Source organism: Bos grunniens, chromosome 1 (genome assembly GCF_055505025.1).
Source record: "Bos grunniens cultivar Pamir isolate PY7600 chromosome 1, Bosgru_T2T1.0, whole genome shotgun sequence".
Taxonomy (NCBI): domain Eukaryota; kingdom Metazoa; phylum Chordata; class Mammalia; order Artiodactyla; family Bovidae; genus Bos; species Bos grunniens.
The window spans coordinates 80310242-80334329 of record NC_141165.1 but is presented as its reverse complement, the minus strand read 5'-3'; the positions used below and the strand labels follow the sequence as shown (position 1 = coordinate 80334329).

The following is a 24088-nucleotide window of genomic DNA, read 5'->3' as shown; positions in this document are numbered from 1 at the left end:
TAGTCAAACAGGAGATGGCAAGAGTGAATGTCGACATTCTAGGAATCAGCGAACTAAAATGGACTGGAATGGGTGAATTTAACTCAGATGACCATTATATCTACTACTGTGGGCAGGAATCCCTCAGAAGAAATGGAGAAGCCATCGTGGTTAACAAAAGAGTCCAAAATGCAGTACTTGGATGCAATCTCAAAAATGAAAGAATGATCTCTGTTCATTTCCAAGGCAAACCATTCAATATCATAGTAATCCAAGTCTATGCCCCAACCAGTACCGCTGTGAAGACCTACAAGACCTTTTAGAACTAACACCCAAAAAAGATGTCCTTTTAATTATAGGGGATGGGAATGCAAAAGTAGGAAGTCAAGAAACACCTGGAGTAACAGGCAAATTTGGCCTTGGAATACAGAATGAAGCAGGGCACAGACTAATAGAGTTTTGCCAAGAAAGGGCATTGGTCATAGCAAACACCCTCTTCCAACCACACAAGAGAAGACTCTACACATGGACATCACCAGATGGTCAACACTGAAATCAGACTGATTATATTCTTTGCAGCCAAAGATGGAGAAGCTCTATACAGTCAACAAAAACAAGACCAGGAGCTGACTGTGGCTCAGATCATGAACTCCTTATTGCCAAATCCAGAGTTAAATTGAAGAAAGTAGGGAAAACCACTAGACCATTCAGGTATGACCTAAATCAAATCCCTTATGATTATACAGTGGAAGTGAGAAATAGATTTAAGGGACTAGATCTGATAGATAGAGTGCCAGATGAACTATGGATGGAGGTTCATGACATTGTACAGGAGACAGGGATCAAGACCATCCCCATGGAAAAGAAGTGCAGAAAAGCAAAATGGTTGTCTGAGGAGGCCTTACAAATAGCTGTGAAAGGAGGAGAAGCAAAAAGCAAAGGAGAAAAGGAAAGATATAAGCATCTGAATGCAGAGTTCCAAAGAATAGCAAGGAGAGATAAGAAAGCCTTCCTCAGCTATCACTGCAAAGAAATAGAGGAAAACAACAGAATGGGAAAGACTAGAGATCTCTTCAAGAAAATCAGAGATACCAAGGGAACATTTCATGCAAAGATGGGCTCGATAAAGGACAGAAATGGGAGGGACCTAACAGAAGCAGAAGATATTAAGAAGAGGTGGCAATAGTACACAAAACTGTACAAAAAAGGTCTTCACGACCCAGATAATCACAATGGTGTGATTACTCACCAAGAGCCAGACATCCTGGAATGTGAAGTCAAGTGGGCCTTAGAAAGCATCACTACAAAAAAAGCTAGTGGAGGTGAGGGAATTCCAGTTGAGCTATTCCAAATCCTGAAAGATGATGCTGTGAAAGTGCTGCACTCAATATGCCAGCAAATTTGGGAAACTCAGCAGTGGCCACAGGCCTGGAAAAGGTCAGTTTTCATTCCAATCCCAAAGAAAGGCAATGCCAAAGAATGCTCAAACTACCACACAATTGCACTCATCTCACACGCTAGTAAAGTAATGCTCAAAATTCTCTAAGCCAGGCTTCAGCAATATGTGAACCGTGAACTTCCAGATGTTCAAGCTGGTTTTAGAAAAGGCAGAGGAATGAGAGATGAAATTGCCAACATCTGCTGGATCATTGAAAAAGCAAGAGAGTTCCAGAAAAACATCTATTTCTGTTTTATTGAGTATGCCAAAGCCTTTGACTGTGTGGATCACAATAAACTATGGAAAATTCTGAAAGAGATGGAAATACCAGACCACCTGACCTGCCTCTTGAGAAACCTATATGCAGGTCAGGAAGCAACAGTTAGCACTGGACATGGAACAACAGACTGGTTCCAAATAGGAAAAGGAGTACGTCAAGGCTGTATATTGTCACAAGGCTGTGTATCTGTCACCATATGCAGAGTACATCATGAGAAAAGCTGGACTGGAAGAAGCACAAGCTGGAATCAAGATTGCTGAGAGAAATATCAATAACCTCAGATATGCACATGACACCACCCTTATGGCAGAAAGTGAAGAGGAACTAAAAAGTCTCTTGATGAAAGTGAAAGAGGAGAGTGTAAAAGTTGGCTTAAAGCTCAACATTCAGAAAACGAAGATCACGGCATCTGGTCCCATCACTTCATGGTAAATAGATGGGGAAACAGTGGAAACAGGGTCAGACTTTATTTTGGGGGCTCCAAAATCACTGCAGATGGTGACTGCAGCCATGAAATTAAAAGACGCTTACTCCTTGGAAGAAAAGTTATGACCAACCTAGACAGCATATTGAAAAGCAGAGATATTACTTTGCCAACAAAGGTCTGTCCAGTCAAGGCTATTATTTTTCCAGTGGTCATGTATGGATGTGAGAGTTGGACTGTGAAGAAAGCTGAGCACTGAAGAATTGATGCTTTTGAACTGTGGTGTTGGAGAATACTCTTGAGAGTCCCTTGGACTGCAAGGAGATCCAACCAGTCCATTCTGAAGGAGATCAGCCCTGGGATTTCTTTAGAAGGAATGATGCTAAAGCTGAAACTCCAGTACTTTGGCCACTTCATGAAGAGTTGACTCCCTGGAAAAGACTCTGGTGCTGGGAGGGATTGGGTCAGGAGGAGAAGGGGATGAGATGGCTGGATGGCATCCCTGACTCGATGGATGTGAGTCTGAGTGAACTCCAGGAATTGGTGATGGACAGGGAGGCCTGGCATGCTGCGATTCATGGGGTCACAAAGAGTCGGACAGGACTGAATGACTAAACTGAACTGAAAGGTGAAAGTGAAAGTGAAGTCGTTCAGTCGTGTCAGACTCTTTGCGACCCCGTGGACTGTAGCCCACCAGGCTCCTCCGTCCATGGGATTCTCCAGGCAAGAATACTGGAGTGGGTTGCCATTTCCTTCTCCAGGGGATCTTACCGACCCAGGGATCAAACCCAGGTCTCCTGCATTGCAGGCAGACGCTTTACCCTCTGAGTCACCAGGGAAACCTGAACTGAACTGAACTGAACTCTAATTTTCTTGAAGAGATCTCTAGTCTTTCCCATTCTATTGTTTTCCTCTATTTCTTTGCACTGATCCCTGAGAAAGGCTTTCTTATCTCTTCTTGCTATTTGGAACTCTGTTTTCAAATGGGTATATTTTTCCTTTTCTCCTTTTCTTTTCACTTCCCTTCTTTTCACAGCTATTTGTAAGGCCTCCTCAGACACTCATTTTGCTTTTTTGCATTTCTTTTTTTGGGGATAGTCTTGCTCCCTGTCTCCTGTACAGTGTCACAAACCTCTGTCCATAGTTCATCAGGCACTCTGTCTATCAGATCTAGTCCCTTAAACCTATTTCTCACTTCTACTGTATAGTCATAAGCAATTTGATTTAGGTCATACCTGAATGGTCACCTCACATAGGAGATGGTATATATAAACCTCTGTTTATACTTCATATTTAAAAACCAATGTCTGTAAGTTGTTTTTCCTCTTTAAGTTGATGGATTTCTGGTGAGCCATTATCTCATCTATCTGCTCTGAGGGAAGGACAAAAAACTAGACAGGACTAGATATGCCAGAGATGGCATGGATCACAGTGGAGTAAACAGCATCAACCACAGCCTCACAAATATGCTGTGGGCATGAGGTAATCAGTCTCACACAGACCTGGACTAAAAAACAAAAAACATGGGGCCATAGTGGCCACTGAGTTCATCCCTCTAATTCCTGACAACTGTTGGTTGATAAAAACAGGTCCTAATGTACATTAAAAGGCCTGTGCACAAATACACTCACTGAATTAAAATCGTGTCTTTATTACTCTAATCTAAAAAACAAAGACAAAAATTTAATAGTCTTAATTCTGAATTGACTGGAACAAAAAGATAAGACTATTTGATTCACATGATGGTGGTGTAGTCGTAAGCAAAGTCTGAGAATCTCCCCTGAACTTAACAGTCCTTAACACATAAATAAATCAAATGTGATTGATATCTCTCACAGGACCCTACAGAACATTCATCTAGGTATAGAAAGAATTAATAACTGTGGGCCCAGACTCTGAGGACTTAGCCTGGATGTGGTCCTGCCCTACAGAGCAGCCTGAGAGCCTTCCCAGGGTCTGAGGAGGCTTTCAGATAAGAAAGGACACCACTTGCTTAATTCCTGCTTATCCCAAATTAAATCTCTTCATCTAGCTTATGCGTTACCCCTTTCATTGGTGGTGGCGGTGGTTTAGTTGCTAAATTGTGTCCAATTCATTGAGACCCCCATGGACTGTAGCCTACCAAGCTCCTCTGTCCATGTGACTTACCAGGCAAGAATACTGTAATGGGTTGCCATTTCCTTTTCCAGGGGATCTGCCTGACCCAGGGATCAAACCTGCATCTCCTACATTGCACGAGGATTCTTTACTACTAAGCCACCAAGGAAGTCTACCCTCTTCATTGCTAGTCCTTAAATCTCCATGCAGACTTGTCCTTTGGATTTAAACCTTCCTAAGGTATCTGACGATAGCCAGGTGGAAATGAGGGTGGTGGTGCTTGGGGTTTTTTGCTTTTTTATATATTTTTTAAAAGTGTAGTTTTAGTCTCACAGCAAAATTGAGCAGAAGGTGCAGAGATTCTCATATTCTGTCTCACCTCACACATGCATAGCATGCACCACCAACATTCCCCCAAGTGGCAGAGTTCTCTTCACCCCTCTCATTCACACTATGAAAAAATTTTTTTAACTCCCTCTTTACTATAAACTGGCAGTTGCCATAGGAAATATTGAAACATATCTTGTTTTCCCTTTTGCAAGTTTATTTCTGCCTGGGAGGTGCTTCTGTTTTTATTAAAACCATAAAACTTCTCCTCCCACCACACTGGCACCACACACACAAAGAGGTTGGGAAAACATTTTAATTATTCCAAACCACAGCATCTGAGGTACACTTCTGAGTAACTACAAAGAAGGAAGCTTTAGAGACCCACAGAGCAAAACTAAAGGCTGAATAAGCTAAAATCTGAGGTGTTGGCCACAGCCAGTCACACTGCAAAAGCCAGAACTTGGACTTCTAATCCCAGGACAGGTCTCTTTCTACTTGGGGGGACTTTTTAGATGCTGTCACCTCTGATGAATAACATCCGAGAAACACCCTTTGGAGGGGCAGTGGGTCTGGGTGGCCAGGTCCCTCTGAGAATGAATCACTGCTCTAAGACAAAGTGCTGTGAGAAAGAGGGTGATGATGATGATGATGTGTGTGTGTGTGTTCAAGTGTAGGAATGGTGGAAGGTAGGCTGGGTGTGGGTGTGGGTGTGTACAAGTGTAGGGGTAGGGGAGGGTAGGCTGTATTTCCATAAGGATGGGTGTGTGTGCTCAGTCAAGTCCTACTCACTGAGGTACTTCTTGAGACCCCATAGATTGTAACCCACTCAGCTCCTCTGTCCATACAACTTTCCAAGCAAGAATGCCAGAGTGAGTTGCCATTTCCTTCTCCAGGGGATCTTCCAGACCCAGGGACTGAACCCGTGCCTCTTGCCTTTCCTGCATTGGTAGGCAGACTTTTTTTTACCGCTGTGCCACCAGGGAAGCTCAAAGGACATATATTTCGGTCAAGCTGAGATGTAGTTGGGCAGAGTGGGCTGAGAACCAGAGTACTGCATATGCTATCAACTTGCTGTATGGTCTTACGGATCTCACGTTTCCTTTCTGAGTCTCAGTTTCCTAATAAATAAGGTATCAACATTTCTTTTATGATTCTAAAAGAGATTTCGAAGGGAAGAAAGGGCATTGGGAGGAAAGGGAAATGGGGAGGAGGCTGAACGGAAAGGGAGGAAAGTGTGTGAGGGAGGTTAGAGGGGTGGAGAGCCATAGAAATGTCTTTTAATCAGCGGGGGAAAAGTCGAAAATGAAACTGTGCGTCCCTTGAGGTCTTAATTTTTCATCTTGGCATCTTTTAGTGTTTAGACATACGTAGTCATTTTTGGATAAATGTGGATTGAATGAACGGAAAGCCTGCGAAGACTCGCAGAGGAAAAGGCAAGAGGAGAAAAGACAGGAAACGAGCAGCACCGGGACACTATGCGTACCTGATCTTCCTCGAGTTGTCCCTACTTGGCTGGCAGGACCTTCCCCCCAGAGTTCGGGCCCTATCGCGGGCTCCCGCGCTCCCTCTCTTTTTCCAGCAACCCGCCCGGAAACCGCCAGAGGGCGCTGCGCGGCGGCCGGGTCAGGCCGGGGGCGGAGCTGCTTTAAATCGCGGCGCCCAGCGGGTCTGCATCTCAGTCGCGGTTCGGGAGCAGCCTCAGCTTCTCGCCTCCGAACCGCAGCGCCGACCAAGACCCGGACCCGGACCCGGACCCGGTCCCAGAGCTTCTCCGACGTCAGCGCAGGGAGCAGGAGTCCCTGAAATAACTTCTTCCGCTAGGCTCCGTCACGCCCAGGAGTCCCGGGTGCGCACCTGCAAACTCCGCCTTGTGCACCTGCTGCCCCTGAGCCAGCGCGGGCGCCCGAGCGAGTCATGGCCAACGCGGGGTTGCAGCTGCTGGGCTTCATCCTGGCGTTTCTGGGCTGGATCGGCTCCATCGTCAGCACGGCGCTGCCCCAGTGGAAAGTTTACTCCTATGCTAGTGACAACATCGTGACGGCCCAGGCCATCTATGAGGGGCTGTGGATGTCCTGCGTGTCGCAGAGCACCGGGCAGATCCAGTGCAAAGTCTTCGACTCCTTGCTGAATCTGAACAGTGAGTGCCTTCCCCACTCCCCAGTTGTGACTCAGGGTGGTATAATGTTAATCGTTCAGTCGTGTCCGACTCTTTGCAACCCCACAGACTGTCGCCCCGCTAGGCTCCTCTGTCCATGGGCTTCTCCAGGCAAGAATACTGGATTGCGTCGCCATTTCCTCCTCCAGGGGATCTTCCCTACCCAGAGATCGAACCCGGGTCTCCTTCATTGCCGGCAGATTCCTTACTGTCAGAGCTACAGGGACCCAACCCCAAATGGCTCCCTTTTGGAGTAGTAGCTATTAAACGGTTCTGTTGTATGGTTACATGTCTGTCAACCTTCAGTGGATCAAGTCTGCTGATCATGTGCCCCGCCATAAGGTAGCAGAGAGAACCCTGGTTTGGGGAAAGGGACAACCAGACCTAAGCTCTAATTTTTCCTCCAACTCCCTAGGTGACACTCTTCTCAAGGTGTGAGTTTCATCTTACATACCCATGAGTGGGGTGGCAACTGAGCGAGTGGGAGCCAAACTCGATTTTGAGCTCTTAGGCCTTTCCTGGACATTCTCAGATTCTGTGAAAATTGAAGAACTGTAGGGTTAGGACAAGAAAATGATGTGCCTTGAAAAGTTTGGAGCCTGAAAGCCTCTCCAGTTTGTAAAATTAAATAGATAATGCCAGTTATTAGATATAGCTTTTTTCTCTATCTTTACTATGAATTATCATGAGAAGAAATCAGATTCCTACATAGACTGTCTCAACCTAGTGTCTTCTCACACTTGAGTTTGAATCCTCTGATTCTTTTGACTTCTGAGATCCAGTTAGTGTGAAGGGGGCTTCCCCAGTGGCTCAGTGGTAAAGAATCCGCCTGCAGTGCAGGAGACCTGGGTTCTATCCCTGGGTCAGGAAGATCCCCTGGAGAAGGAAATGGCAACCCACTCCAGTATTCTTGCCTGGAGAGTCCCATAGACAGAGGAGCCTGGCAGGCTACAGTCCATGAGGCTGCAGACTCTCAGATACGACTGAGGGACTAAACAAGTGTGAGGAAGTCTTTCCCTCCAAAGACTCCTTGAAGAAGTAAGTCTCTTAAGATTCCCCAGAAGGTTTAGCTCTCAGACCAGGAGTCTTCAGAGGAGGTGGATTGTATAGTCTTATTTTGGAAAGTGAAGGTGGGTGGCAGGTAGAAAAAGGATGAGAAGAAAGAGAAGTTCAAAATTATCTCCCTTCATTAGATAAAGGAGAAAATGAAGCCACTAAGGAGATACAGCTGATGAATGCAGAGGTCAGGAGAGAGAGGGCGGGTCTTCTCTGAGTTTCTGTCTTCCACAGAGGAATTTCTATGTAACGAATGCTGGCTTCTTTCTTTCATAAGTTTGGACAGGATTATGTAGAGAGAAATAGTCCTAGATATGGAGGAGGGAAGAGCGACTGGATGGATTTTTTTCTTTTATTGTTTTTTAAAACAAAAAACTTCTGAGTTTTGTCAGAAATTCACTAAATTCCTGCTTACTTAGGTAATAACAATTCATGGCCAGAGTAGCCTCCTTGAGATATGACATTAGTTGTCCTGAACTTGTGTCTGTCATGCACTTGAACTAACTTGAATAAAAGCTTCCTTAGCCTTTGCCTAGAGAAACAAGCCTGCCCACCAGTCCCCTTTGTGTGCTGACAGTAAGCAGTGTTCAAGTCATTGCTCAAGTGTATTCAGTTGCTTTGTCCACCTCCTGTGTGTGGTTTCGTCAAAAGCCATGCCCTTTAGAGTTGTTCACTCTGTTCCAAATCTGTTTAAAACTCTCGAGTACCTGTGGAATTTGTGAGTCAGTGTACACATGGCGGTTTTTAGTGTTGCCATTTCAGCTTTTCAGAGTTCCCATATTAGGATTCTTTTATGCCAAATATAAGGAGTACATTAAGTATATGACTTTATATAATCATTGAATCTCCTCATGGATGGATAAATACGTGTAAGGAATTGTATGGCATTTGGCATGTCAAATTGAAGCACTGCCAGATGGAGATGGTTCTAAGGACAATTCCAGATAGATCTCTGATTCCTCTGATCAAAATGATTCATTTTCTTATTTTTAAGTATCTTTCAAATTATATTTATTCAGCTTCCCTGGGTCTCAGTTGTGTCACTCAGGATCTTCGATCTTTTTGGGGGCATCTTGGATCTTTTACTTGTGGCATGTGGAATCTAGTTCCCTGACCAGGAATCGAACCTGGCTCCCCTGCACCGGGAGTGCAGAGTCTTGGCCACTGGACCACCAGGGAAGTACTAGTAGTTCATTTTCAACGTGTGCAAATAGACTTTCCTTTACCTTCCTTAAGCAGCCAAATGAAATCAGATCAATCCATGTTGTAAATACTGAAATAGGTTATCCCTACACATGATGGTGTGTTAAAATGTTTTATTTTCATTTATACCTAGTTATCATAACTGTTATGATTTTTAAAGCTATGATGGAAGATATGAACACTACCTTTCCTCTACCAATTTTGGAGATTGCTTTCTGATGAATTTTTTTTTTTTTTAACTCCATGTCAGTTCCTATTTTCCTTTTGGTTAATGCCAGAGTTTATCAAAGGTGGGGCTGAGGCCTTTCTCTCAAAACTGGCTCCCAGAAGAGAGAGCCTTGACTCACAGGTATACTTCCCAACCTGCCAGTGACTCACTAGATGCCTTTGGATGGAGCCCAGAGAACCTACCTGTCTCTGTTCTCCACCTGGACAGTTGTGCTCACGCCCACCTGATGTAGAGACCTGGGAGGTGATTCACTGGCTGTTTTTGGTTTAGTACTGTGATATTCAGAGGTGAACAGGCTTATCTGTACATATAACTAGTGTTCCTTGAAACAAGTCGCACTCCACAAAGTGCTTTTAGGTGAAAAACTTAGAAGTTTCTTAAAATTGTAGTTTGTTCTCTTTGCCAGTGGAGCCCACTTGGCAATTTACAGCTCAGATTCTGGGATTTATAAAGGTTATAGCACTAGATGTGTTAAAAATCCCTGGTTCCCCTTCTCTAACTAGTGTCAGCTGCAAAGAGCTCATGGCAGTGTCTAAAGGGATACAGTGTACTTAAGGCAATGTCAAAAGTGAGATACAGCAAGGCTTCTTTAGATGGTTCTTGCAAAGCAGTTTATGAAAATGTAACTGGGGAATTTCCTGGGTAAGCAAATAATACACCATGGATTGTGGTTTTACCATGGCTAAGACAGTTTCACTTCCATCCAAGAATGGATGTTTATTGACACTGATGACTGATAGTTGGAATATGCAAAAGAGAGTGCCAGATAGAGTTGATTTTCTTGATTAAACTGTATGTCTTGCCTTGTTTTGATTCATTTTTCAAACTTTTGGCAAGCTAGTTCCTATTTCATGTGCTTAGTTAATTGCTTCTCCTGGCTTGACTTTAATAGCTAGAGCTGTCCAAAGATTGGGTTGCCCCAGGAGGTTGCATGGTGGGAGGTGTGCAGGCAGAGGAATAAATAAGTATTTTGAAGGAATGCTGTAGGGAAAATCCAAGTCCCAGACAAATGGGAGGTTAGGCCAGACTCTCTGTAAGTCTCATCTAAACTTAGGATTCTGTAATTTGTTTACAAGCTCCTCTGGCCTGTTCAACTTGCTTTACGTGAATCCACATGTGTGTAGGTGTGCTTTAATGAGTATTGGTTGTCGGTGAAGTTTCCCAGAACTCTCACCATGATGTCAGACTCAATCAAATAATAAAATCACTGACTTGGACGGTCTTTGATGCAGAGGCAGAGATGAGGGCACCTCCTTACACTTATCTAGACTGCATTAGGCCTGCTGAACCACTGGTGTTTAAGGGGCCATTTGTGTTCAGATCTGTTTTGAGAATTAGTTCTGATTTTTGGAATGATGAAAGTCAAAACCCAAATGCAAACTTGAATACTCAGTTCTGACCCTGGTTCTACCCTAATTAGCCATGTTTATAATGGTGAGCCACTTGATCCCTCTGGACTGTAGTTTCCCTACTTGTAAAGTAGGGTAGAGTGGGGCGGAACAGGGAGATGAATCCATGAGTCATTCATCCATTCAACCAGCATGAGCCGGGCCCTATCCTTGTTCCTAGAAATGCAGCTAAGATGATGGATAATGTGCAAGTGTTGATTCCTTTCAGTGCCAACAGTCTTTGTTACTAATTTCAGTGATGCAAAGGACATAGGCAAGTGGCAGAGTTTAGGCTTCCTTGATTGGAGTGATGACTAAGTGGCACAGAATTAACAGAGAAGTGTACATTTAATCATGAGACAATTTCTCTTAATAAACAAAGATAGCAAAAATGTTTGGAACATCCTGAAAAGTGGTTAAGTCCTGCCTTATCCAAGACCACAGTTATTGACTGTGCTGGAGTCTTGAGGGCACACCCAGTGGCCACCAGTTCATACATCAATCAAATGGAAATGCTAACAGTGAAGACTCTTGAGAAACTTTGAACTTGACTAAAAGTGAACAATTTAATAAGTGAAGATGTCATGGGAGTATAGCTCTGTGACGGTCTGTGATGAGTTCATTTAATTGCAGAAGAGAAAAGAGGATTTTTGTTCTAGTCACCCAGTGGTCAGTTTATCTACTTAATACTTGTTAAGCAACTTGATACAAAGAGGGACTGCATGAAGATAGAGATATAATTAAAATCTTCTTTATTTATGACATATAATAGGGTAATAATATAGTAATATGGCTAGTAAATAGCATGAACAATGCCAGGTATTTAAAGAAGTTCTGCTGCTTGTGTAGTAAGACTTTAGAAATGCTTTAGAAAAAAAAAAAAAAATTCCACTGACTTGTCTCTGCTTGTCTTTCTACGCTTATGTAGATTAACCTCACTGTAGTAGATCAGTAACTTCTAACTCATTTCTTGTCTCGTAAGTAGAGATCTTTGTAAGTATGTTTTCAAATTATACTTTCAGGTTGCAAGTGTTAAGAACTCCTTAGGGAGTCTTTAATCTCAAGATTATCAGTCTAGCTAAGTGTAATTAAAAGACCGCCTTCTCCATGTACTGCTGAATAATTATGAGGAACAATAAATAGTGTACCTTTTTGAATGTTCGCTAACCATTTTCTCCAAAGACAGCTTTAATCGGTGGTAATAATATTGTAGAGGCAAATTTAATGGGCCAGAAAGAAACATACTTGCTTCAGATTGGAGCCACTCAGGTCAACTCAGAGTTAATAGTTCAAGACTTTATCTCTCTGGCCTAAAATATTTGGTAGCTTTCAAATATTTCTCAACTTCTCTGCCCTGCTGGTCATTGTTCCACCAGAAAAAAAACTTCATCTTGGAAGCTCATTAGATGCATAATTTAGAAAATTTTTTTAAATTAGATTCGGTAAACAAAAAGTATGATTTTTTTTCTCTGTAGGTGAATTTCTAGCTTTTAATAATCTAAACTAGATCTGGCTTTATGTAGCAAGATTTTAGTATCTTGAGGCTTTCTAAGAGGTGTTTCTCAGTGTTATTTCAAAAATTAAGCTTAACACAAAAGGTATTTTTACCTATTATATATGAATTTTTAAAAGATAAAGACATATTAAAATTTAAATTAATTGATCCCAGATTGAATAATCCATGAAGCTTGCGAGGTACTGTTAAGTGCTTTGAATAGAAATATGAACAAATATTTGGCCAAGTTATCAAGGAGCCCACAATTACATATTTTAGCTCTCTGACTTAAAAGACTTCTATAAAACGTTAATTTGAAGGATTCATCTGGTTCCAGCTTAAAACTGTGCAATTTAGATTCTATCTGCATGTAAAACCCTCATAACTTGTAACACTTGCTTACTTTGACTTGTAATCCACCATTACATGTGCCCAACTAGTGAGTTTTGATGCTGTTATGATTCTCAGCCTTTTTTCCCTATGTTTACATTTCTCCCCACATATCACTATAGTTAAGAATTCATCCAAATATCTCCAGTGATGCAAGATGAGATTTTGTGTTTGATGCCCATCTAGTATTGTAAAATACAGACATCTCCTAAGCCAGTGGATGTCAGGATGTAAATGAAAAAATACTGCTTCACAAAATAACAGTATTGCTTTTTATCAGATTTTTAAAAATGAAATATGATCTCCTTGCAATATATGGTTTATATGATTCCTGAGTATAGGTTTTCCCCCATTTTCTCCATTATTTTTGTGCATTATGCATATAATTCTTTATACTATAAGACTTACTAGGGTTTGTAGCACACAGAACAAAATATCTGTTCCTTTCCCCTTAGAAATTTTGTAAAGTAATGGAAAGAATAAATGGGGTGTGAATTAAATGTGTTTTCTTTGAGAACTGAAAGGAGAACAGACTCCGAGATGAAGACTGTGAAAACGAGATAATCCCAGGCGAGTGCAGGTGGAGCCCTGAAGTGGTTGATCCACGTACGCTCTCTGCCTGGGTGGTTTTATGCAGGCCTGACTCAGGAGCTTGAGGCCCAGCAGACTCCTCGTGAAGAGTACCTTGTGATCCAAGCGCTCAGACCTGCTGGGCTGGTGGCCTGCTGTTTATACATGAAGTAAAGATCAGAACGGTTATAGAAGCTGGATCTGGTTTGAAGCCCTACAACTCAAAGTAGAAAACTTAGACATCAGAGAAAGCAACCAAAGTGGTGAATAAAGGTTGGAAAATTGAGCTTAATAGACAGACAGAGCAAAAAGTAGTTGAGAGAAGTAAAACGCTATACATATTTTTCACCCTGTCAGAGGAAGACAGGGTAAAAAATCTTTTCATTCCTCCTTTAAGACACTAAATGGCTTCTGCTCACATTTAGAATAAACTCCAAAACCCTTTCCCTAGCTTGCAAAATCGTACTTGATAAATGCCTTCTGCTTACCTTGCTAACCCTTTTCATTTTACTTTCCACATCCAAACATCCTCCAATAGTGGCTAGCTTTCCCAGTTTGCCAGGATTGAAGACCGTCTCAGAAGGCAGGACTTGTAGTTTTAAAACCTAGAGAGTCAGCCAAAATGGATGAGTGGTCACCCTGTCCTCCACGTGAATCATCTCTGTGACTTTCAGCATCTCCTTTTCCAGTGTTCCTTTGACTGAAATGCTTTCTTTCTGAGTGGCACTTAGGACCCGATAAGAAATCTCTGTTTCTGTAGAAGAGGTTATTTATGTAGAAGAGGCTATTTATTTTATTTTTTATTTTCCTTCTGAGCATGATTGCCTTTGCAAAACTGTTGGCAAACCAGAAGGAAGGACACACCATAATTATGGAGTCCTTGGTACTTTTCTCTTCATACCAGAGTATCATTTGTGATTCCAAGGGAGGTTTCACAATAATCTTATAAGCAGCTATAGTTCCTGGACATGAAACAACAGACGGGTTTCAAATAGGGAAAGGAGTACGTCAAGGCTGTATATTGTCACCCTGCTTATTTAACTTATAAGCAGAGTACATCATGAGAAACGCTGGGCTGGAGGAAGCACAAGCTGGAATCAAGATTGCTGGGAGAAATATCAATAACCTCAGATATGCAGATGACACCACCCTTATGGCAGAAAGTGAAAGGGAACTAAAAAGCCTCTTGATGAAAGTGAAAGAGACAAGTAAAAAGTTGGCTTAAAGCTCAACATTCAGAAAATGAAGATTGTGGCATCTGGTCCCATCACTTCATGGTAAATAGATGGGAAAACAGTGGAAACAGTGTCAGACTTTATTTTTGGGGGCTCCAAAATCACTGCAGATGGTGATTGCAGCCATGAAATTAAAAGACGCTTACCTCTTTGGAAGGAAAGTTATGACCAACCTAGACAGCATATTAAAAAGCAGAGACATTACTTTGCCAACAAATGTCCATATAGTCAAGGCTATGGTTTTCCAGTAGTCATGGATGTGAGAGTTGGACTATAAAGAAAGCTGAGCACTGAAGAATTGATGGTTTTGAACTGTGGTGTTGGAGAAGACTCTTGAGAGTCTGTTGGACAGCAAGGAGATCCAACCAGTCCATCCTAAAGGAGATCAGTCCTGGGTGTTCTTTGGAAGGACTGATGCTGAAGTTGAAACTCCAATACTTTGGCCCCCTGATGTGAAGAGCTAACTCATTTGAAAAGACCCTGATGCTGGGAAAGATTGGCAGGAAGAGAAGGGGACGACAGAGGATGAGATGGCTGGATGGCATCACTGACTCGATGGACATGAGTTTGGGTGGAGTCCAGGAGTTGGTGATGGACAAGGAGGCCTGGCATGCTGCGGTTCACGGGGTCACAAAGAGTCAGACACGACTGAGCGACTCAACTGAATTGAACTGATAGTTCCTGGTAACCCATGATCCATGAAACGTGTTTTGATTCAGAAGTTCGTGTGCCAACCTTCAATCTTCAAATAAGTGTATAAGTTGGGTGCACACTTGCCCACATGCATTTATGGGGAAGTGAATCAATGAGGGGAGCATGAGAATGCCTTTGGTTTGCTTTGTAATTAAATCAAGTAAAAATTTATCTTGGCTTCCCAAATATCTCTCATATACAGTCAAAAAATGTCTTTAATACTTTCAGAAAGAGGTTACTATGATTTTATCATAGATTGCCTGACTATGGCAAGGGTGGAAATATTAACAAATTTAAATAAATTGATGTTTTAGAAATCTTTACCATTAATTATGATTTTTAGCCTAAATTCTCAACCCTAAAAATACTGACACTGAGCCTAAGTCTAAATTAGATACTGAGATATAAAACCTTTCTATCATGTCATCTAGTTTTGAGACCATTAGGAAGTCAATTGTTCCAACTTCTTGGTTACAGATATCATCATTCATACTTTACATAATAAAAACATGGTCCCAAAGAATAGTAACTGGCTTACCCATAAAATAGCACACTTTGTTATTACAATGTAAATATTTTTTATATTTGCATAAAGACTTGTCATATGTTAACACTGTCAAAGAGATAATGATCTTTATTTGATGGTGGAAATAAATCTAAAGTTAAACTCATCTAACCAGTGTAGTTACAACTCACTTTTCTTTGAGAATCTGTGCCTCAGATTTTTTTGAGAATTTCTTTGAGAATTTATGCCATAGGGATGGCAACACGCTTTTACTCTTTAATATATTTACTGGCATATCTCAAACCTAACCCTATATATTTGATCATGACTTAGTATACCAATGACAAGAACAAGAAATTAGAAAATTAGTGGAATCCTAAGAAGTGCTACATTGAATTGTCTGCCATTTTACAACATAGTAATTTAAATGGTTTTAACACCAGTGATATTTCTGAATATAAACCTACAGTGTTCCAAAATAACATCTCAAAGGCTATTATGTTTTGTTCTGAGAAAATGGTTTTCAGATCTCCCACCCCACCCCCATTACTGGATTTATGTGTTGCTTATCCAGCCAAGACAATCTATGAGAAATTCATTTCTTGTCTTCCAAATTCACCCACCCAGATTTTCCCCAGCTTGATGACTGGAGTGTAAAGCTGTTGACTGCTACCAAGATATATTGTAAACCATTTAAAGTATAAATGGTTTAACATTAAGGATAATGTATGATTGTTATTTCAGAATTAAAATTCTCCAGTAGTAAGAATTAACAATGTGTTATAAGCCTATTCAACCAAATCATTAATTATTTTTCAGAGGATTTTGAATTTAATGTTGAAAACATAAACTGTTAGAGCTGGAGGAATTCTTATTCATCATTCAGCCAGATAGTTGTTTTTCCGGAGGAGAAACTGTGTGGGTTTCCTGCAAAGGCATCACTAGAACTGGGGTCTCCTGACTCCTGGTTGTTTTCTGTCTTCCATACAACATTGAAATATACGTGGTCTTCTACAACTCTTCTCTTGTTGGTCTAGGCATGATTGTTACATGTTCTAAAATGTTTTTTGTCAGGCACTTTGCAAGCAACCCGTGCCTTGATGGTGATTGGCATCCTGCTGGGACTAATAGCCATCTTTGTGGCCACCGTTGGCATGAAGTGTATGAAGTGCATGGAAGACGACGAGGCACAGAAGATGCGGATGGCTGTCTTTGGGGGCGTGATCTTTCTTATTTCAGGTAAGAGAGGCCCTGTCCCTCTTAGACCTTATTAAACTCTTTCTGATGTTTTTTAAGGTCTAGTTTTTGGCTTCCTTAGATCACGTTGGCTTTATTGCTCTTGAATCAATTGAATTCAGTTCCTTTAAAATATGAAGACATAGAAACTTTAAACCCAGTTGACTTTCACTTTCTCAAATGGGAACTGCATAAAAATCTGAGATCTACATTCACAGCGGATAGGTCTATTCCCTGAGGTTTCAGGTGCCAACTGATTCATTAGAAACAGTCTCCTTAAGTGAAGGGAGAGATTTTTTTCTATCTAGCAAATACTGAGAACCAATTCTGTGTAATTCAGAAAATTTCTGTGGTGTCTCTACTGATACTACATGGTAAAGATGGGGAATGGTGAGAGAGAACATGAAGAAGGTGTAATCATACAGGTATAAATGAATGGAATGAATAGAGCTGGGATTATTGGAGGAAGTGGAGGACATTATTCCATGTAAGCAGTACTGATCCTGGAATGAACAGGTTTTACCCATAGATCAATGAGGAGAAAGGGCATTTGGAGTTCAGGTGGAATGTTGGAATGGTAGGAAATGAGAAAAAATGAGTTAAAAAAAGAAAATAATACAGAAAAGTCTTGGAATAAAAACCTTGATAAAAGAGTGAGGTTACATTCTCCATAGAAAATAAATATGTATTTATTGCTTTATTCAAATCTTATTATGTGACCTTTGAGAAAATGAGAGCCAGAACAGGACATGACAGTTCATTTGTAAAGTCTTATAATAAAGTTAATATTAAATAAGATAATGTGTGCATATAAAATTGTGTATGTATATAAAATAATAGACTATTATATGTCATATATAGTAGGTGTCTATTGTTTTGAAATAGACTCTTACATATGCTTTCCTGATGGCTCAACTATAAAGAATCTGCTTGCCAATGCAGGAGATATGGATTTGATCCCTGGGATGGGAAGATTGCCTGGAGAAGGAAATGGAAACCCACTCCAGTATTCTTGCCTGGGAAATCCCATGGACAGGGGAGCTCGGCAAGCTATAGTCCATGGGGTCACAAAGAGTTAGACATGACTTAGAGACTAAACAGCAACAATAAGACTATTACTTAAACTATATATGGGAGTCTATTGTTTTTGGAAATGACATTAGTAGTATAGTCTACCACTAGGAAAAACTAGAATTAGATTTTTTCCTCATTTTCTCTTTAAGAAAAGTATGTGGGTTTCATGAACAATGAAGGAAGAATGCCTGTGGCTTTACTAAACATTTGGTTATAGACTATTCAAATTACTACTGCAGAGCATTTTATTCCCAACACTTAGGTTTTACACCAAAGGCTAAGAACACACTTACTGAGTAGAACCTGTCCTCTGCTAATCTTCTAGTTACTCCTGTCCACCACTGTGCAGTCTCACAGACTCCCTAGGAGTGAGGGTTGCCAAGTTCCAGAGTATTCATATTTTCTACTGAGCAGCCAAAAGCAACAGTGTTTTCTTTCAAGTATTAGAGGCAATTAGGTTGGACCACTTTTTTTGTAGGAGGAAGAGGGCAGTGGGTGTAGCATAGAAATATTAATCTGTCTAAATTGATGAATTTTTAGACTGACTGTGTGCTAAGTCACTTCAGTCATGTCTCTTTGCAACCCTATAGCGACCCTATATACTATAACTTGCCAGGCTCCTCTGTCCATGGGATTCTCCAGGCAAGAATACTGGAGTGGGTTGCCATGCCCTCCTCCAGGGGTTCTTCCTGACCCAGGGATCGAAACCTGTGTCTCTTACATCTCCTGCATTGGCAGGCATTTTCCTTAACACTAGTGCCCCCTAAGCCCAGACTATAAAAAGAAATTATTTAAGTTCTTTGGATAAAAAGATTGAGGTACTATATACTTATTTTAATAAATGATACAGTAGATTATTTTGACTAAGTGGTTTCTGTGGGGTTTCCCAGGTGTCTCAATGGTAGAGAATCCACCTGCTAATACAGGAAATGCGGGTTCAATTACTGGGTCTAGAAGATCTCCTAGAGAAGGAAATGGCAACCCACGCCAGTATTCTTGCCTGGAAAATCCCATGGATAGAGGAACCTGGCAGGCTACAATCCAGACAAAGACTGAGCATGCACACAGGCACTGAAATGTGAGAGGCATGAGAAATTGAGAGTGTGCTGCATACATTGATCTGATGTGGCACCTCAGTGAATCTCATGGCAAGACCTGGAACATCTGGCCAATAGGGGTGTAGGGATTTAGGTGATTGGTGTACTCTGAGCCAGGTCCAATGTGTTCCTGCTATCTAGCTATTTACATTCATTTTGATCCTTCAGAAATGTGAATTTTGCATTTTGGCCAAGAAGAATGTAGAGGAGTTTTCATCTTCCCTTTTGTAAGCTTTACTAATAAGGACTTTGGTTTTATCAAAAGTAGTCTAGCACACTAATTTATAACAATCTATTTTAAAGAGATTTTAAATGACATGTATCTCCTGAATGTTTTCAAAAGAATGTTATTTGTGCCAGGGACCTTAAACTGTAAGTGAATAAGATGACATGAACAGTCAAGTGCCTAACTCCAACCTAGTATTTTTGTCTGTCTTAAGAAAACACTTATACAAAATCATGTTTGAACCTCTGTTCATCCTAAATTAATGTCGTCTGAATTAAAATGGACTAAATTTAAAATGTCAGCATTATTGATGAAATGTTATTCTTGTAAAATACTTATAAATTTAATGAGCCATGCATTTATGCTCAGTGTTCCATGGTGATTAACAGTCTTTTGTTTTGAATTTCCATAGGTCTGGCTATTTTAGTTGCCACAGCATGGTATGGCAATAGAATTGTTCAAGAATTCTATGACCCCATGACCCCGGTCAATGCCAGGTAATGATAGTCACATATAAAATTGTTTGTTCTCTGAGAAAATACCCTTTTATGTTCTGCAAAGTCCAGTTACTATGGTAACTTCCCAGACTTGCTATCCAGCATTTTATGGAATTTTTGCCAAAATTGAAAATAATTTGAATGGCCTGTGACATGTTAAAAATAGTTTGATAATTACTTTAATCGCATGTATTGATGACAAAATAAACCTCAAAGTAGAAAAGGTGTATACTTTCCAAATGTATGCTAGACCTTTTTTCATATTTTTTAATTTTTTTAATATTAATAAAGACACCAATAGATTTGAAATTTCACTTTTGAAGTATATTCTGATACAACACTTAATTGTGATTATTTGTAACTAAACACAGTTTATGACTGATCAAAAAAACAGTTCTATTATAGAGGTTAATAACCTTTAACAGAAACTTCATTCCTAACAATTTTATTTATGGAAAAAACAATTTTATTTATGAAAAGGATGTTACCACTATGAAATTTTGTGTTTCATCACGTCCATAAAATAATTTTAGAAAGATCATCCTTCTTAATATTGCAAGTTTGGGAAGTTAAAGAGCTGACACTTGGCTCTCATGTAATGACACCCTTTGATCAGAGACAAGGCTCTTTGTGTCACTGTGTTCACTTCTTTAAAGCCTAATAACTATATTCAGAGTTGGGATGTTAAGATGTAATTATTGTTTGTTGAGTGCTAAGATGAATGGATGAAAAATGCTAGTGGTGGAGAGATAAGGTGTGCTTCTTTGTTTATAGTCACTCATGTATAAGAAAACACATACTGCCAGGATGTTGTTGGAACCTATCCCGTAAGACTACAAAGTAGGGACAGAAACTGCTGGAGGTCAATAGGCTAAAAGTTTACCAGTAATGGATATGAAAGCACTTTATAAATTGCCAGGCACTGTATACTTACTTACACCGTCTCACATGATCCTAAAAGCAGTACAGTGAGGAAGATGGGATCATTGGGCTTTAAGAGAAGCAGCCTCTGAGGTTGACACATTGAGTTCATGACCCACAATTCAGCAGCTGAGAGTTTGCATCAGGATTCAAACTCAGACCTTATCATTCTAGATCTGACCCTTCTCTTTCCTTATTGTCGACCATCGGTCACAGATCTTCTCCCAGAAGTATGGCTTAATACATCCACCTGCATCAACTTAATCTAGAACAATCTATGGGTTGTTTAGGAGTTTTTTCTGCAAAACCATAGATCAGATTTCAGTGTTTATCAGGGGTTAACTGTTGAAAAGTCTAATAGTCTCCAAAACACTCTGGTAGTTTTTTTTGTTTTATTTTTTATAGAATACTGTTGTTACTTGGTGATAGCATGACTTGTTGTTTTAGCCTAGGAACCATATTCCAAACCTGACTTTTAAGGTATGTAGCATACTTTAAAAGTCTCCTACACATGGAAAAGTCTTTGGAAATATTTGCGTAATTAACCTGGTGTTACATGCCAAATTGCCTGATCTACTGTTGCAAATTGTCAACAACTGCAATGTGAATGTTCTCGTGTGTGTGTTCACAAACCTTAAAGTACTTCATAAAACTTAAAGGGATCACAGGGGATTTTTTCCCAGTGGAGAACAATCTGAGTGTGATATTGATTTCATTCTTTAATTACATTAGAGAAGTTTCCAATGGTTCATTGATTAAGCAAATGAATCACCTTTTTTTTTAGGTATGAATTTGGTCAGGCTCTCTTCATTGGCTGGGCTGCTGCTTCTCTCTGCCTTCTGGGAGGCGCCCTGCTGTGCTGCTCCTGTCCCCGGAAAACAACATCTTACCCAACACCCAGGCCCTATCCCAAGCCAGCACCTTCCAGTGGGAAAGACTATGTGTGACATAGAAGCGGAAGCTGACAATCCTGTTGGAACCAACAAGAAATGGACATTGAAATACTGGCATTGACATTAAGATCTTAGCTTTTGACTCTTGTAGTCTGAACTGTGGTATTACAACAAAAAACATATTTTTTTTAAATATCCATTGCTAAAAATGACTTAGCCTTATCTCCTTTCCTCAATACAGAAGGGAAGCCTTTTCCATTTGTATTACTGCTTCCCACTGAGTAATCATCTCAAATGAGGGGAGATAGCATTCCTTAAATATATATAGATATGTACATAAACATGTTTTTTCTATAAAAAAATTAGTAAGAATTCTTATTCTCATTGTATTGGTACCAGCATTCTTAAAATATATCTAAAAAGTGAAAAAAAAAATTAATTCTTGATTAAGTCATTTATTTGCTATTTTTCAAATTCTTCTTTCTCTATGTACACATACATAATAGGTCAAATATCATTTACCCTCCTTCATCAGCTTTTAGTGTCTTTCACAGAAGACCTGACCTGCTTTACCAAGTATGAATTATTTCAGTTCTTCACATGTGCCCTCTTTAAATGTTTGTATCATATTGTTTTATTACCATGATCTTTTAGCACTTGCTTTTTCAGCATTCAGTCATTCTTCATGCCTTTGTTTTTTGTGAGGTTGAGCTTAACTCTTGAATCTGATAACACATTTTATATGCCTATAGTTTAATTCCTGAAGTCAATAAGAGTCTCTTGCAGACCAGAGCTTTGGGAGCAAATCTTTCTGTGTGTGACTAGATGATATGTTCCTGTTGACCTTCCCATACGCCTCCTGTACCCTGACCTGTAACACACTTATTTGCTTTGAAAATATTTGTCCCATTGAGGAACTGTGTGCTGCTTTTCCAAGTATTGTAACACAATTCTATTGATTAAATTTTTTGAGCTACTTATTCAGTTATATGCCCTCCCAAACTACCTTATTCTTGTCCCCTTCCTTAACTGTATTGTTTTCTTGTATAGCTTACCTCTTCCCAGAGAGGAACAGACTGTTTGAATGAAGTACTCGAATTTCTATAGTGATACTCTGATGACAAATATTCTCTCTGTAGCTTATAAGCAAGTCACTTAATCTTTCTCCTCTTTTCCCATCTGTCAAATTGAGATAATGATACTTAACCAGCTGGTAGAGTGGTGTAAGTATTAATTAGTTGATATTATGCTCATTCTTTGAACATGAAATATGCCTAAGTAGTGTTTCTGTTTGCTAAATTGGCTGTTAAGAAGTCGTTGAACCAAACCTACACACAGGCCTTCTCGTGGTTAGGCACCTTCCTCTCTCCTCAGGCCTGTACCTTCCTTTCAGCTGTGGCCACCATTTTGTTGGCACTCTGTTCCATTTTAACAATTGCTCTTAGTTTTCCAGTTTGTGGAAAATAACTCCTTCACTTCAGCAAGATGTTGTAATGGAAAGGGTGTTGACTTCCGTGTCTGGAGACTTGATGAGTCTTGGTGCTATCAATTACAGTGTGAGTTTGGGCAAGGCACAGGTTGCCCTAGATTTATTGCTTCATTTCTAAAGAGAGGATTGTAATGCCTGACCTGCCTACCTCACAGGGCTATTGAGGGGATCCAGTGAGACAGGATACACGTAAATGTGATTTTGTAAGATGAAAAGTATTGTACTGGGGGAAAGAATTAAAGAATTTAAGCACATAGATTTTAGACTATTTTTCAAATGACTGAAAAGAGAAATTTTAAGAAATTGATTTCCTGTCTTAACCAACCTCATAAGTGAGGAGACAAATGAATTTCAGCTTGCTAAGTGAAAAAAACTTTAAGGAAGTCTTAGTTTTCTTTGATCAAGGTGGCCTGATGCTTTTTGCGTGGCTAAGATTTTCTCCTTTCAGGAATGCAGACTTGACCTAGAACAGGTTTGCAGATGTAATGGGTAAAATGGAAGTGTAAGTGTTGACCAAAGAGTGGAAGATTTTTTGAGTTTTAATAACTTGTAAGGGTACACAAGATGGATATTGGTTAAGTGATGTCATCAGAGGTATTGCTACTAGCTGGCAGCTAACATGGCTAGGATAGGTAGTTTAGAAATATAACTCATAGTGAAACCACCTAGAGGAAGTTATCCAAAGGATTGAATCATAGTACTTGAACCTAGTAAATTTTAGTGTGTCGTCCAAACCTGAAAGTCTGTGCTCCTAGAATGTGTAATTCAAAGAATCTCGGCTACCTTCATAGATCCTACTGATGGGCAAGTATTAATACATGTGATTACTAGTTGGTAAACTCTGAAAAGATATCCATAGTACAAAATGGGCAACAGAATTGTGACACCAGAATCTGTCTGACTTTGATATTTTTGTACTCTACTACCCTACTTGGAAACGGATAGATATTTCAGGGGTTTGTAATGGGAATTTGTATAAAGCATTACTCTTTTTCAATAAATTGTTGTTTTTAATATAAATCTTTAGTCAGTTTATTATTTTTTTTAATCATTTATTTCAAGATTGCCTTGCATGGAAGACAAGATGGCTCAGGATAGGATCCAACTTACCATGTATTCCTGGGAAATAGCTATGGTGCCTCTGGGCCACGTGTCAAGTATTTGAGTAACTCCACCCACTGGAATGAC

General features: G+C 40.2%; 1 protein-coding gene and 1 long non-coding RNA gene across 5 annotated transcripts in view; one reads left to right on the top strand and one right to left on the bottom strand.

The window, feature by feature from the left end:
• LOC147379741 (uncharacterized) overlaps positions 1 to 6170 on the bottom strand; it is a 78485-nt gene extending 72315 nt beyond the window's left edge. For all 4 annotated transcript variants that reach the window (XR_015133933.1, XR_015133931.1, XR_015133935.1 and 1 more), the window contains exon 1: positions 6032 to 6170. This is a non-coding gene — a long non-coding RNA (uncharacterized LOC147379741). The remainder of the gene's footprint in view (positions 1 to 6031) is intronic.
• Positions 6171 to 6220: 50 nt separating this feature from the next.
• Positions 6221 to 23920, top strand: CLDN1 (claudin 1). The gene is made up of 4 exons (XM_086319428.1): positions 6221 to 6685; positions 16542 to 16706; positions 19513 to 19597; positions 21303 to 23920. Exons 1-4 carry the CDS (start codon positions 6463 to 6465, stop codon positions 21463 to 21465), a joined length of 636 nt encoding a protein of 211 aa, XP_086175554.1. The 5' UTR covers positions 6221 to 6462; the 3' UTR covers positions 21466 to 23920.
• The last annotated feature ends 168 nt before the right edge of the window (positions 23921 to 24088 follow it).

Bases quoted from the DNA above. Each gene is read 5' to 3' on its own strand.
- CLDN1 (XM_086319428.1), top strand. From the start codon at position 6,463: ATGGCCAACGCGGGGTTGCAGCTGCTGGGCTTCATCCTGGCGTTTCTG. The intron at 6,686-16,541 runs GTGAGTGCCTTC...GTTTTTTGTCAG, and splicing joins CTCCTTGCTGAATCTGAACA to GCACTTTGCAAGCAACCCGT. The intron at 19,598-21,302 runs GTAATGATAGTC...CTTTTTTTTTAG, and splicing joins ATGACCCCGGTCAATGCCAG to GTATGAATTTGGTCAGGCTC.